The sequence below is a fragment of the Alligator sinensis genome, unplaced genomic scaffold, assembly GCF_000455745.1.
Source record: "Alligator sinensis unplaced genomic scaffold, ASM45574v1 scaffold538_1, whole genome shotgun sequence".
NCBI classification, from domain to species: Eukaryota; Metazoa; Chordata; order Crocodylia; family Alligatoridae; genus Alligator; species Alligator sinensis.
This window is the reverse complement of record NW_005842999.1, coordinates 128,124-143,152: the sequence shown is the minus strand read 5'-3', so window position 1 is coordinate 143,152 and position 15,029 is coordinate 128,124. Positions and strand designations below refer to the sequence as shown.

The 15,029-nt window shown below is 42.7% G+C and overlaps 1 protein-coding gene across 3 annotated transcripts in view; it reads left to right on the top strand.

The window, feature by feature from the left end:
* KPNA1 (karyopherin subunit alpha 1) overlaps window positions 1-15,029 on the top strand; it is a 144,822-nt gene that overhangs the window by 60,720 nt on the left and 69,073 nt on the right. For all 3 annotated transcript variants that reach the window (XM_006036676.3, XM_025193026.1, XM_025193027.1), the window contains 2 exons: window positions 12,546-12,673; window positions 13,317-13,495. In XM_006036676.3, the coding sequence (XP_006036738.1) occupies window positions 12,546-12,673; window positions 13,317-13,495 (307 nt within the window). The remainder of the gene's footprint in view (window positions 1-12,545; window positions 12,674-13,316; window positions 13,496-15,029) is intronic.

Genomic DNA, 15,029 nt, shown 5'->3' with positions numbered 1-15,029 from the left:
CCTGCTGAAATGCCACTCCCAGGCCAAATCTTTTCCTCACCCTTAAGCTTGTTTGCTGAAATGCTTTCTTCCAGAGGACTGATCTGTTCATACCTTGGCTTCATCTAGAGTTCCTCCAGTCTCCTTAATGTCCAAGTGTATTGGCAGGTCACATGTAGCAGTTTGTTAATGTACTTGGTTAAACTCATATAACATTCCCAGACAAATCAGATTCTTAGAAGAATGAGGCATTAAGGCAAACACTGTCAGCCTCTAGGGTTTCTTTGGTTTTGTTTGTTTGTTTCGGGAACACAAGGTTTGGGGAGAAGGGAGGGATTGTTGGGGGCCGGGGGTGTTGTTTATTTGTTTGTTTGTTTTTTTAAAGAAAAACTTGGAAAAAAAAAAAAATCCTGTTCTTCATTTTCCTTGCTGTCAAATAATGTAAACTGCATTGTTGATCAAGTTTTGCTAGGAAAATTATTTGTTTTGGATAGAAACCAGACTATAACTTTTGAACCTAAAAAAATAACTTTTCAGAAAGTTGTATGTTTGAATGCAGGGGTTTAGTTTTTATTTACAATGGAGGTCTCTCTTACGAGGTAAACTTTGTAACTGCACTTGTTCAATTTTACACGATTTATCTGGAGGCTAATACATCCAGTGTAGGTAAGCCTTTAGAATCGCATAGGTACCCTGTCACCAAACTTTGCTGTCACTCTCAGTAATGAGCCTCTTGAGGCAAGCCACATTCCTTTTAGCCAAATTCTTGCTGAGTGAAAAATGAAACAGATCTGTAAATTTAATCTCTGGCTGGTTGCCTCACCCATATTCATTAACAAACAAACAGCTACATTTAGTGTCAGTTAAGATTGCCTTGGGTCACACATCCCTCCATCCATACTCTGTAAAGTATGGAAATATGAAGTCAAAGGGAAAGACCTCTGTATCAATTTCCACTTCCTTTTTGCCTATGCTTGCTGGTAACGCACTCCAAAGATTTTTCACTTCCAAAAGATACCAAGAAGCAGAGTGTACCTTGTCTTTATCATATTCACCCTTTAACACTAAATGTTAATGAAATCAATAACTTCCCAAATGCATGAAATGTGACAGCCAGTTGTGCTGATTGTTCTCTATAATTGATATAAGGTCTTGTGAAGTTGCTGTTAATTTTTTGTTGAAGGTGGAAGTGAAAGCTTTCTAAGTGCGTTATCAACAGTGATGTAAGCAATAGAATGGAAAGGTGGAATGGAATGCAGGAGTCTCCCATGTTTTATTTCCATGCTTTTGAGGTTTTGGGTGGACGGGTATGTCCTGATGCAACCTTAATTGTCACTAAGCATAGTTTTTGTTTGTTAATTTCCTAGTTTGTATGCAGCTTTGCTGTACTTCAGTGGATAGCTTTTCCAGAGTCAGGGAGAAGGGGAGCTGGACCTACCTGGGACTCAGGAGGAGAAACTGCACTGCTGAAGCTAATCCTGACTGTCAACCCTTCTGGAGGGTATGAAAGACTGACATGCCTCAGTGAATTTCTTTTGTCTTATACTTTAACTCTTTTAAAAGTTACTGAAAGCAGATATACCAAGAACACTCATTCTGTCTTGGCAGTGATGATATAACCAACCTGTCAGCTTCAGGGAGCTGCCAGGAAGGAATCTGTCATCATCCACTTCCACAAATGCATCTTAGGTACTCATGGACTCTCTACTCCTAGAAATTAGATACATCGAGGTGCAGTAGTAGCAGTAGGTTGCATGCTTGCGTTCCACCAGCAGCTCTGTCTTCTCCACTCCCCCTTCTTCTGGGTGTTCTATCTTTCCCTTCAAATCTGCTAGTATGCAACAACTATAGATATAGTAGATACCATCTTGGCCAACACTAGAACCTCCAGAACAAAAAGATCATTAATGATTGTGCTAAAGAAAAAACTGTTAAGTCAAGAGATGTCACAAGCTCTCAGTCTCTGTGAACTGCATATAAGAAGCATGGGATACAGCATACATTGATCAGTGGAGTACACACTCAACTGTGAAACATGTACTTTGGTGATTCACAACTTGTGTGATAAATCTGAACTAAGTACAAATTTGTTTACTGGGCCATAACATTATATTCTAGTCAGTTATTTAATATAGGTGTTCAGGAATTCTGGATTTAATCCCAGACTCTAGAAGAGTGCAGTTTATTGTATTTAGAGGATGTAATAGGTTGACTAAAACCTTTTCAGTAATTCTGAAGGACATTTCAGTGCAGTGAATGAAACTGGGATTTCTTATGTTTGGGACTTGAACATTATTTCTGACAGTCTGTAGTAATCTTGCAAGAGTTATTGCGTAGCTTGCTTCAAAATGTGTTACAGTTCATGGGTATAGGTTGTAGCCGTGTTGGTCTAAGGACATAGGCAGACAGTGTTCTTTGGGTAAGTTTGATATTTTGTATTAGACCAACTCAGATAGTTGGAAACATTCTTCTTAGCAAGCTGTAGGGTATAAATACCCTTTTTCAGGCTGAGGAAGCATCTGCAGTTGGTGTGTGCTCTTCCTGGGTGAAATGAATAGTCAAGAAGCCAGAGGCTGGTATGCATGCAACAAAGCCAGTCAGTGAAGATGTAAATTGAGGAGTCAATGGATGAGAGAGAGGCTGGGAGTGGGGGTGGGGAGGGGGGAAGGGAAATGAATGTAGCTGGTAAGTAGTGGAGAGACACCTGGGGAGTCAGATGTTAGGCAGGTTATAATGTGTCATAAATCCAATGTCTGTATTTAGTCCATAAGTTTTAGTATCCAGGAGGTTGATGAAGTGAAGTTTGTTGACTCGTCTGTGAAGGGTGTTTTGTAAATTCCCTTTGAGGATTGGAATTGAGAGATTGGAGAGCAAGAGAGGTTTTCTTGCGAGAAATGTGCCCTCGCAGGTAATTGGATATTTTTGTCTTTGATACATTTCCAGTGTGCATTCATTCTGGTGCATGGTTGTTGTTTGGTCTCTCCTACGTATTTTCCATCAGGGCATTTGGTGCATTGGATGAGATGCATAACATTTCTGGAGGTGCAGCTATATGATCCAGGAATGCTGATGGTTCTGTTGTGGGGTGTAGTAACTGCGGGGGTCGTGGAGATATGTTGGCAGGTTTTACATTTCTTGTCATGGCATGGTCTGGATCTGTTGAGTGTGTTGGGGCTGTAGGAAGCTTGCCTCTGGTGATGAGGTTAGCAAGGTTCGGTGCTTGTTTGAATGCTGGGATGGGTGGTTCTGGGAAGATCTCTTTAAGAATTGGGTTTTCTTTTAGTATGGGTTGCAGTTGTTTGAGGATTTTCTGTATAGGTTCTAGGGAGGGGTGATATGTCATAACCAGTGGTGTGTGATTCATGCGGGTTTTCCTTCTGTACCGTAGCAATTCTTCACATGGTATCCAGGTGGCTCTTTCAGTAGTGTGATCTGTCTCTGGAGGAGTGTCTTTGTTGAGTCAAAGCCTTTTTGCTATTTGTGAAGTGACAATCACAGATGTTCTCAGTGCAGATTCAGTGCTATTGGAGGGCTTGGCTGTATATTACAGCTTTCTTAGTGTGTTTAGGTTGATTGCTGGTTCTGTGCAGATGTGTATGTTGGTCTGTGGGTTTCTTGAATATTGTGGTCTGTATTTTACCATTCTGGATAGTGATCATTGTGTCTAAAAAGGAGACGTTGGTGCTGGAGTATTCAAGAGATAGTCAGGTGGGGGGATGATGATTGCTGAATTTCTAATGGAAATCGATCAGAAATTACAGGTTTTCAGTCCAAATGATGAAGATGTAATTGATGTATCTTAAGTACAGCAAGGGTTTGATGGTGCAGTCCTTGAGGAATTCTTCTCCTAGGTGGCTCATGAAAAGTTTGGAATACTGTGGACCCATTTTAGTGCCCATAGCTGTGCCCATGCTCTGGAGGAAGTGTTGGTTGTTGAAACTGGAGTTGTGTGTGAGGATGAAATGTATACGGTCAGTAATATCTTTGGGTCTGTACGCTGAGTTATCATCTTGCTCTTGTAGGTATGTAAGGCAGGCTTGGATGCCATCCTGGTGTGGGAAGTTGGTATATAAGCTAGTAACATCCATGGTGGCTTGGAGGGTGCTGCTGGGAAGGTGGTCTTTGTTTTTAAGTTTTTGTAGAAAGTCTGTAGCATCTTGGACAAAACTCGCTCTTTGGAAGATCAGCGGTTTTAGGATTTATTAGATGAAACCTAGTATTTCCTCAGTTAGGGTTCCATGGTTGGATATGATAGGTCTGCCAGGGTTCCCTTGTTTGTGGATTTTAGGGAATATGTAAAAAGTCCCTGGGTTAGGTGGGGGGTGGGGTGGGGGTGGGATTCAGGGTCTGTAGGTTTTTTTGTAGTTCTGATGGAAATGATTTGATGGTAGTTTTGTGGTGAAAAGTATCTTCCTGTAGGATCTTCCTGTACTTCTTTGTAGTAGGTGGTGTCAGAAAGTTGTTTGTTGGCTTCGTTTATGTAGTCGTCATGGTTAAGATGACTGACTCCTCCTTTATCTGCTGGTTTTATTACTATTTGGTGGTTAGATCTTAAGGATTCTATGGCTTTCTTTCTGATAGGGAGAGTTGGTTATAGTGGCGTGTGTTGTTGATTATTTAATTGTTCATTCTTTCCCTGAAGCAGTCAATATAGCAGTCAAAGTTAGAGTTTCGTTAGAGCAACTCCCGGGACAGGGAGGCCTGGGTGAGGGAGATTCCCTGCCCTCCGTCAATGCTGACCTTGTGAAGGAACACCTTGGGAGGCTGGACACCTTCAAGTCAGCTGGCTCTGACAATCTACATCCCAGGGTACTTGAGGAGCTGGGTAGCATCATAGCTCAGTCCCTGGCATGGATCTTTGAGAACTCCTCGTGCTCTGGTGAAGTGCCTGAAGATTGGAAGAAGGCCAATGTGGTGCCCATCTTCAAGAAAGGGAAGAAAGTGGATCCAGTAAACTACAGGCCCATCAGCCTGACCTCTATCCTGGGGAAGGTCTTAGAAAAGATTATTAAAGAGGCCATTCTTAACGGACTGGCCAATGGCAACATCCTGAGGGATAGCCAGCACGGGTTTGTTGTCGGTAGGTCTTGCTTGACCAATTTTATTTCCTTTTACGACCAGGTGACATCACCTGGACAAGGGAGAGGAGACTGATGTCATATATCTTGACTTCAAAAAAGCCTTCAATCTGGTATCCCATGCTCACATCTTGGCAAAACTGGCCAACTGCAGCCTCAGGTCCACCATGATCCACTGGCTGGGGAATTGGCTCCGTGGTTGGAGCCAGAGGGTGGTGGTTGACGGAAGTCAATCGTCATGGTGCCCTGTGACCAGTGGGGCCCCCCAAGGCTCTGTCCTTGGACCAATATTGTTCAACATCTTCATTAATGATGTGGACATTGGAGTCAGAGGCGGACTGGCTAAGTTGGTCAATGATACCAAACTCTGGGGTAAAGCATCCACACTGAGGACAGGAGGGCAATCCAGGCTGACCTTGACAGGCTCAGGAAATGGGCAGATGACAACCTGATGGTGTTTAACACTGAAAAATGCAAGGTTCTCCAGTTTAGGAGGAAAAACCTGCAGCATCCTTATAGGCTCAGCAGTGCTACGCTGGCTACCACTACAGATGAAAGGGACTTGGGGGTCATGATTGACCACAAGATGAATATGAGCCTTCAATGTGATGCTGTGGCTAGTAAAGCGAGCAAAACACTGGCTTGCATCCATAGATGCTTCTCAAGCAAATCCCAGGACGTCATTCTCCTGTTGTACTCAGCCCTGGTGAGGCCGCAGCTGGAGTACTGCATCCAGTTTTGGGCTCCACAATTCAAAAAGGATGTGGAGAAACTTAAGAGAGTCCAGAAGAGAGCCACGCACATGATCAGAGGTCAGAAAAACATACCTTACGATAACAGGCTGAGAGCTATGGGACTCTTTAGCCTGGAAAAGCGCAGGCTTGGGTGATCCGGTGGCCACCTATAAGTTTAGCAGGGGTGTTCACCAGGATCTGGGGGAACGATTATTCACCAGAGTGCCCCAAGGGATGACAGGGTCTAATGGTTATAAACTCCTGCAAGACCGTTTCAGACTGGACCTAAGGATGAATTTCTTCACTGTTTGAGCCCCCAAAGTCTGGAATAGCCTGCAGGTTCAAGCACCTACATTGAATGCCTTCAAGAGAAATTTGGATGCTTATCTTGCTGGGATCCTATGACTCCAGCTGACTTCCTGTCCCTGGGGCAGGGGGCTGGATTCAGTGATCTTCCGAGGTCCCTTCCAGCCCTGATGTCTATGAAATCTATGAACATAGATTCAAAAGGGATGTGGCCAGCCTGGAGAGGGTTCAGAGGAGGGCCACCCGCTTGGTGAGAGGGCAGCAGAACAGACCCTACAAGGAGAGACTGAAGGACCTGAATCTGTTCAGCCTCAGCAAGAGGAGGCTGAGGGGGGATCTGGTGGCTGCCTACAAGCTCATCAGGGGAGATCAACAGCAAATAAGCAGAGCTCTTTTCTCCCCAGCACCACCTGGGGTGACAAGGAACAATGGTCATAAGCTGATAGAGAATAGGTTTAGGTTAGAGATCAGAAAGCAATATTTTACAGTTAGGGTGGCCAAAATCTGTAACCAACTTCCCAGGGAAGTGGTCCCCGCCCCTACCTTGGGCAAATTCAGGAGGAGGTTGGATGATTACGTGTCTGGGGTCTTGTGAACCCAGCATTTATTCCTGCCTGTGGCAGGGGGTCAGGCTAGATGATCTGTTCAGGTCCCTCCTGACCCCTGCTACTATGAAACTATGCTCAACAGATTCAAAGAAAAAAGCTGTAATCCCTGCTACAGAAGAAGGGAAAAACTCCCATAGTCTATACTGATCTGATCATGGGGTAAAATTCCTTCCTGATACCGGATATGGTAATCAGTCTGATCAGAAACAACCCGAGCAGAGTGCGGGGCCTGGGGCAAATCAGCCTGTGCAGGGCCCTGCCCTCAAATGGGAGGAAGCCAGCGGTGGATTTGGTGGCAAGGGGGGAGGGACGGTGTGCACTGAGCAGATGGAAGTGCCGGATTTGGCGGGGGAGAGGGGTGCCAAGTGGCCGGATGTAAGGCCGACGGCAGCACGGAGTAGACACGGTCGCTCCGATTCCACCCCCCACCCCCCGGGACGACCCTGAGTCTGATCCTGAGTTGGAGGAACCTCTTGTTTTTGGTTTTTGTTTGTTCAGGATTTTATTTTAATTTTTTTAACTCTCATCAGGAGCATTCGTGTATGCCAGTCCCCAGTTTTTCTGTAGCCAACACATAATGCTTCCTAGGAAGGCAGAAAGAATGCTGACAGGGGCAAGAGGAAGAAAAACCCTTCTTTCCTGGTTCCATATGGCAACCTTCAAACCTAGAAACTTGGGATAACCAGGCAATCTTCACTCTGCAGTGCAGCCTGGAGATTGTTCCACAACAGCAGAACACTGACCACCTTTGTTCCTGTGCTTTACACATGGCAGGTTAAGGGCTTATCATTGTGTGATGGGATTGACTGTAGGTTTAGTGATAGGTTACACAAGGATTTGTATTGGATGCAGCTGTGGGGCTGATCCTGCCCCATGCAGGGAATTGGACTAGATGACTTCCACAGGTCCTTTCCAGCCCTACTTCTGTATGAGTCTATATCACATATCCTTATTGTACAGTCAGAACTCCTTTTTTATATCATCCTATCCCCTCCATAAATTTCTGTCAGGTTTTTTAATTTTCTTGCATAACCAAGTTGATTTGCCACCTTGTCTGAAGTTCAAAAAAATGTTCTTGGATATGTACATGTGCACAGAATAAGCAGCAAACATGTGGACAAAGAGAATGCACCCTTAATCATAAGCCCATCATTCAGTTCCATGTAAAACCATGCTTCTCTTGGATATTATTTCTATCCAGTGTGTAACTTTATGCTTAAACATGTCAATCATATTCCTGAGGGTGTCAAAAATGGAAGTTGCTCTGTGTTTGTATTTTGTAAATAGTGCAAATCCTAGGATACCTGTCCTAGTATACTGCTGTAGGATTCTACTCTTCCAGTTCACAAATTTACATGAATAGTACATTTATCTTGACCCTTGGCTTTTTAATGCACTTCTCCATTTTATTAACTTTAATAATTTCATCCATATAGAGAGATCATTAGTCAGGTTAGTCTGAAGTCAGGCAGAAGGTAGGGCAACTTGGCACTTCTAGAGACTTAAGTGGTTCAGAGAGTCATGACCTTTTGTAGGCAACAACCTACTTTTAGATATTATATCCACATATAGGGAGTCCATACTGTTATCTTATGAAACTGTTAAAGGTTTTTTGAGTATTGTTAATGGTAGTCTACATAATACTATCTTTTTTTAGGATACAGTCTGTTCTGTGGGTGTAGGACTGTGCTTTTACATTCTTAATTTTTTTCTTCTAGCTCTTCTGAATGAAGAAAATTCTACAAGGTTGTGTCTGTGCTTGCTTTTGTTCCCACTGAAAAAGTCCAGTAATGGGAACACTAGTGCAGGGTTTAACTTGCTTGTCTGTGTCAAAGGCACACTATTAGATAGCCTTGTCATGAGTAGGTTTGGACAACAGAGTGTTTAAAAAACAGAAGGAACTGCTAGCACCATCTCTACGTTAACACTCCATTGTTGCTGTCAATTGGAGCTTAATTGGACCTTCAAAATCTAATGATGCATATTTAATGTCAGCGTGAACTATTTTGTTGTGATCCTGCTTACATGCTTATCCTACAAATTCACTCTGTTCCCACATGCCAAAAACTGTAGCTGTTCCTACCCATTTATATAAAACGTGAAAAATGAAACAAACATTTTAATATTTTCCTCTAAATATGATACAGGAAATGATACAGGAAAATGTAGATGCAGTAGAAAATAATAGTACTATCAGGAAAAAAAATGCAGTTTTTTTTTATTAACTTGATTTATGTTTAACTTAGTTCAAAATGTGTTTGTTTATAGTCTTTTAAGCTGCTACAGAATCATCAGTCTGCCACACTAGTAATATATAGAGCACAAGGGAGCATACTACATTTGCACGTGGTCCTTGTTGTACAAGAGTTTTTACAAGATAATGATACAATGCACAGAATTTTGTTTAATTTCCGTGTCGTGGGCTCAAGTCTTCCATGCTTGTTTATAACTTTTTAAAGTGATTTTGTTTTCAAAAGCTTGAACAAAATAGTTTAGCGTTTTTAAAGACCAACATATTTGGAAAGATTCTTGCAATTTAAAAACACTAGTTTTGAACATCTTTTACACTTCTAGAATGAGATAAAAACTTTGGGCATTTATACACATGCTCTGGAGGGAGGTGGGAAGGCGTTAATTAGAGTGGCTCCAAGAGCTCCTGGAGCGTCTCAATCCCTGTGCTGAAAAATGGTGGCAAAGGGCACTTTTAACTAAAACTTGTCGAATGAACTTTAGTTAAAGTACCTCTGCCACCATTTTTCAGCATGGGAACACTGATGCATGAAATGCTGGAGTCCGTTCCGATGTGCTGTAATTATAGCATGTCAGAGCAGCCTCACTTCACATTTATAGGCGCCCTGTGGTTTTAGCAGGATCATTGTTCCTACATCACAGGGTGTGCCTTGAGGGGACTGATGAAAATAAGTAATTATTTGAAATATTTATGAGGACTTGTTTTTTTGGGGTGGGGGGTTGTTTTGTTTTAAGCATATCATGTGTGTACTCCATTTATCAATATGCCAGAGGTCTACTGGCACTGCATAGATTTGTATGCAAATTTAAATTGAAATATCCATGCAAAAGTGACTCTTGGCCAGCTTGGTTTCTGCCTGGTTTCAGAATGGGACTTCCCTCATCTCCTTTGCAGTTCCTTTCAGATGGTATCTTTGATCCAGAGTTAGAATCTCTACTCTGGAAGGAATTCTCCATAATTATCTGCCTCCATATCTATACAGATAGAATCATAAAAAACTGGGCTAAAAGAGACTTCATGAAGTCATCTAGTCCAACCTGCTCAAGTCAAGATTACCCCTGACTAAAGCCATCCATGTTTATCTAACCTGCTCTTAAGAACTTTTAAGGATGGATATTCCACAATCTCTCTGGATAGCCAATTCCAATGTTTATTTGATCTTATGGCAAGAAAACTGTTCCTGATATCCAACCTAAATTTCCCTTGCTGCAATTTAAGATCATTGATCCTTGTCCTGTCTACTGCAGCCACAGAGAATAACTCATCACCATCCTCTTTATAACCACCCTTCAGGTACTTGAAGACTATTATCCTCTTCAGGGATATGGGAGACTCCTGCTCTGAAGTCTATCTCTTGCTAGGTCTGGGCTGCCTCCATTTTCCAGACTTAGATGCATGTACGTGTCCACGGTGGTCTCACATATGTAGCTATATGTGCAACCTCCTGTATCCTTAATCTGTGCATACCCATTTATGCTTCCACACTGTACGGGTGAGAGACTTACCACCTGCATGTAAGTGATATTATTGGTAATTATACAGCTAAAAAACTTCTATTTAGATATAACAAAGGGAAAAAGAATTCTACCCTTAGTTTCTCCTGTCCTAAGGAGATGAATATTTTCCATTGAAACAGAAATATATCATCACAGCATTATCTCAAGGTTTTGTATCTTTCAGAGGCTTGTAATTGGGGTGTGTGACTGAAGATACCATAGCTTCAGGAAGAATGTTAAATATGTAGCATGCACCTTTTTTTGGTGTTCCAGGTAGATTTTTCTAAAGACTCTACTTTTCTCCTTTGAGAGAAGAATTTTTTTGACATTCAAGAATATTTTACTAGACTTCCAAAGAACATAATTATTCAGTCATAAAAGTCTGCTTCAGTTAAGCCACTCTCATCAAGGAGGGGAGTGAAAGTAGCCATAATATTGTGCTATATACAATTGGGATAATCAGGATAATACATTTGGGAATATAAGAAGTTGATGTTTGTAGCACTAGGCAAGGCAGCAAATGTGCTGGCTTTAAAGTGCTAGGCCAAGGGTTGCAAGATTCCTGGGGGAAATCAAGGGGCCAGGAACCTTGTGCCACTTGTCCACCAGCCCACTGTTGGCATCAGGAGGCTGACATGGGCTGTCCCTGTCCTGATGCCAACAATCAGCTGACTGTTGGGTTCAGGACCTGGGGCTGCCTAGTACCCATTCTGACAATCATCTGATTATCAGGATGTGCCACACATTCAGTTAAGTCATACAAACCAGCCACAAAGATGTTCTATATTATCTTTGTTGTTGTTTGGCCATTTTATGGTGCCATAAATTGGCTGAACATTCATAGATTCATAGATGTTAGGGTCGGAGGGGATCTCAATAGATCATCGAGTCCAACCCCCTGCATAGGAAGGGAAGAGGGCTGGGTTTAGATGACCCCAGCTAGATGCCTATCTAACCTCCTCGTGAAGACCCCGAGGGTAGGGGAGAGCACCACCTCCCTTGGGAGCCCGTTCCAGACCTTGGCCACTCGGACTGTGAAGAAGTTCTTCCTAATGTCCAGTCTAAATCTGCTGTCTGCTAGCTTATGGCCATTATTTCTTGTACCCCCCGGGGGCGCCTTGGTGAATAAATACTCACCCATTCCCTTCTGTGCCCCCATGAGGAACTTATAGGCAGCCACAAGGTCGCCTCTCAGCCTTCTCTTGCGGAGGCTGAAGAGGTCCAGGGGCCCTAGTCTCTCCTCATAGGGCTTAGCCTGCCAGCCCTTCACCATACGTGTGGCCCTTCTCTGGACCCTCTCCAGGTTATCCACATCCCTCTTGAAGTGCGGCGCCCAAAATTACTCGCAGTATACCAACATGTCATGGTACTAATTGTGCCATAAATTGTGCTGGGGCCTTATCGAACCTTTTGCCTCATTTACTGAACTTCATCCATCCATCTGTCCAGTGCACTGAATATAGCTTTTATTTATGCCAAATACATGCATTTGTTCTCCTCTACAAAACTGTTGAAAAGGAATTGCCTTTGTTTGCTTTTAACACTTCTGTTCGGACTTGCATTTAATTACACTGCAATAAGATGCTGCTGTCATTTGCAAAAGCTGTGTGTATGTATCTCAGATATTCTGTCATGATATTGAAAATAAATTGGTTTCTAGCTATGAATATTTGTCCATTAATGCAAAAGACCATTTTCCCAGGGAAAACCACCTTTTACAAACTGGTCTTTTGACTAGCATTAGTTTGATGTGCCAGATAGTTAAGTATCTAAATAGAAAATCTCTTGCTTTGCCTGTTCTGCAGAAGAGAATCTGTTGTTGTTTTCATTTTTGTGGAGATTTTCTTTGTGTTCAGGGGCCCCATACAGCATAGAATTGAATGGTAAATGCAGTTATGAATGTAAGCCTAAAGATTGCCGAGTGGTCCTATAGAAGGAATCTTTCATTTCATTTCATTTCATTTCATTTCATTTTAGAAGGAATCTTTCATTGTTTCTTACATAGCACTGAGATTGGAGTAGACAGCTCAGGACAAAGAAACTGTACGTCTAATAACTGATGCTTTAACCTTATGTGTCATTCCTTTTTGCAGACAGTCATAGATGCCAATATTTTCCCAGCCCTTATAAATATTTTGCAAACAGCTGAATTTCGGACAAGAAAAGAAGCGGCATGGGCAATCACAAATGCAACATCTGGAGGCTCTGCTGAACAGATCAAGTAGGTGGAAATGGAAGTTGTTCTGAATATTTGAATGAACTTAATGCTTATGTGTAAAGTACCACACTAGTTGCTGAAGAGCTGGAAAGCCTTTACCTTGAGTATAGGTACAGTCCAATCAGGCCCAGTTTCTTAAATTTCCCCTTTGGGTGAGAGGCCCTAGAATCCAGGAGTGCCTTAGTCACTGAGCGATGGGATAAGAGAGAGAGAGATGGATCTATGCACCTACTACCTTTCTGGTCCTCACTCTAGGTCTGGCATTCATGGATTTGGCTAACTCTCTTTCTGGGCATCTGAGAATTCTGTATGTGCCCACAAAGGGCGTGCATATGTGGTATGGCTGTTACTATGCATGCCCACTCTGTGTGACTGCATAGTCACACAGCCAACTGTGTACATGCTATGCCACCAGGAATAGCATACTAGCCTTACATAAGTGGCATTTTTGGCACATAGATGATGAAAAACATATAAGCCACCAGATCTGGACACCTAGATGACCAGGAAGGGAATGGTCTTTCACTGCTCGTTGTTTTGATTCATAACATGCATGGCCTTCACAAACTGCTAGGCCATGCAACTTCATATAGTATGCAAATGACTCATCTAAATTACTGACCATGTTGTATGTGGTGTTTTGCAGGTATTTAGTAGAACTGGGATGTATCAAACCACTCTGTGACCTTCTTACAGTAATGGATTCAAAGATTGTTCAGGTGGCACTGAATGGTCTGGAGAACATCCTCAGACTTGGAGAGCAGGAATCTAGACGCAGTGGTGCTGGCATTAATCCTTATTGTGCTCTTATTGAAGAAGCATACGGTAAGGACAAAGTATCTGTGGAGGTCAGGTTAGATGTGCAGTAATTGGGAACCCTTTAATATACAACAGCTCAGGATTGGTGCTTTAGACTTCTTTGTCATCTTTCTGCCCTTTTGTTCCCTGAAGGATGCCCATGCCCATCCACCAACATGCACCATCTGCTGAGTTAGCGCTGCTCATGTTTGACGTAGAGGTTGATCATATACTTTTTTTTTAAGCACTTAATGCTTATGAAGAGCTTTGGCAATGTCCCTCAGCTTCAGTACTCTTCCTCCTCAATAGGTACAGCACAAGATAGAGGACTCATTTACTTTAATCTCCCTCTTTCCTTATTTGCCTGAATACCGCAGACAGGAACTCCCTGCCGTACTTATTTCATAGTTCAGCTCTGTCATTCTCCCTTGGGGATCCTAGTAGGCTTTGGTACCACATCATGATGCTTCAGTAACACACTGAATCTACATAGTTATCTTTAGGTTCTCCTCTGGTTCTGCAGTCTTTCCACTGTGGGAACCTGGTGCTCAGATCCAACCATCTTGGGTTCTGTTGTGCAGTATATCTAGTTTTCCATTCTAATAGCTTTCCTCAACTCAGAAAAATGATTGCTCATTGTGGATTTGCTAGGTTGTGCCACATACCAGTTTCACTGTTGTAACTGGAGAATTTTGGCCCAACTGGGTTATAGTGAAAGATGTAGAAGATTCTGTGGGCCTCACGTACCATGAGCCTTTGCTTGGGCAGGACAAGATATCTTTTTCTTAATTGCTGAATTGCTTAGGGTGAACAATTGGGCACTGCAGTGTCTGCTTACCTCCCTGTCATACTTGAGAAGCTGACACATTTAAGTGAGGTCCTGGTATGCTTCCTCCATCTGTTTTGGGAAGACATCCCCTCTTCTAGTTTGGTGTTATAACTTGGTTCAGTCAAACATCTAAACAGAGAGAGGATTTTCCTTATGGGATAGAGATCTCACCCTGGTCCTTCTAGGGGTTTGATCCTGTTGTGAAGCTCATGGATGAGGTGACGAACACCTTAGATAGCTTAGAAGGTAAAAGAAGCTCTGTCACATTACCTGAAAGGATCACTGTCATTCTACCTGGAACCCACTTCCAGCAGATGACCCTCCTTTAATGTCTTCTTTAACAGTCTGTAAAATATGGTATTGCTCACAGTGGCAATAATTTCTAATAAGATTGGTTTGAGCAATTAGGAGGTGTGGGTTGGAGATGGGTGGGAAGCAAGCCACTTACCTTCTCATGCAGAGGTTGCTGCTGCCTAAGTAGAAGCTCCCCAGACATGGGTGGGAGCTGTTAACACAAGCTCCCTGGCACTGTCATTTTGGCATCCTCTAGGATTTTGAGAAGCCGGTGCAGGTGGTATGGGGCATCATCACACATAATATGGTACATATTTTTCTCCACTTCCAGAAAAACTGGGGTGTTAGTCCAAAGGTGTTGTTTTGGTAGTCCTGCAGTCATTTATATTTAAATCTACATCTCATTCATCATTTTAAAACAAAATCTAGCCTTCTTGA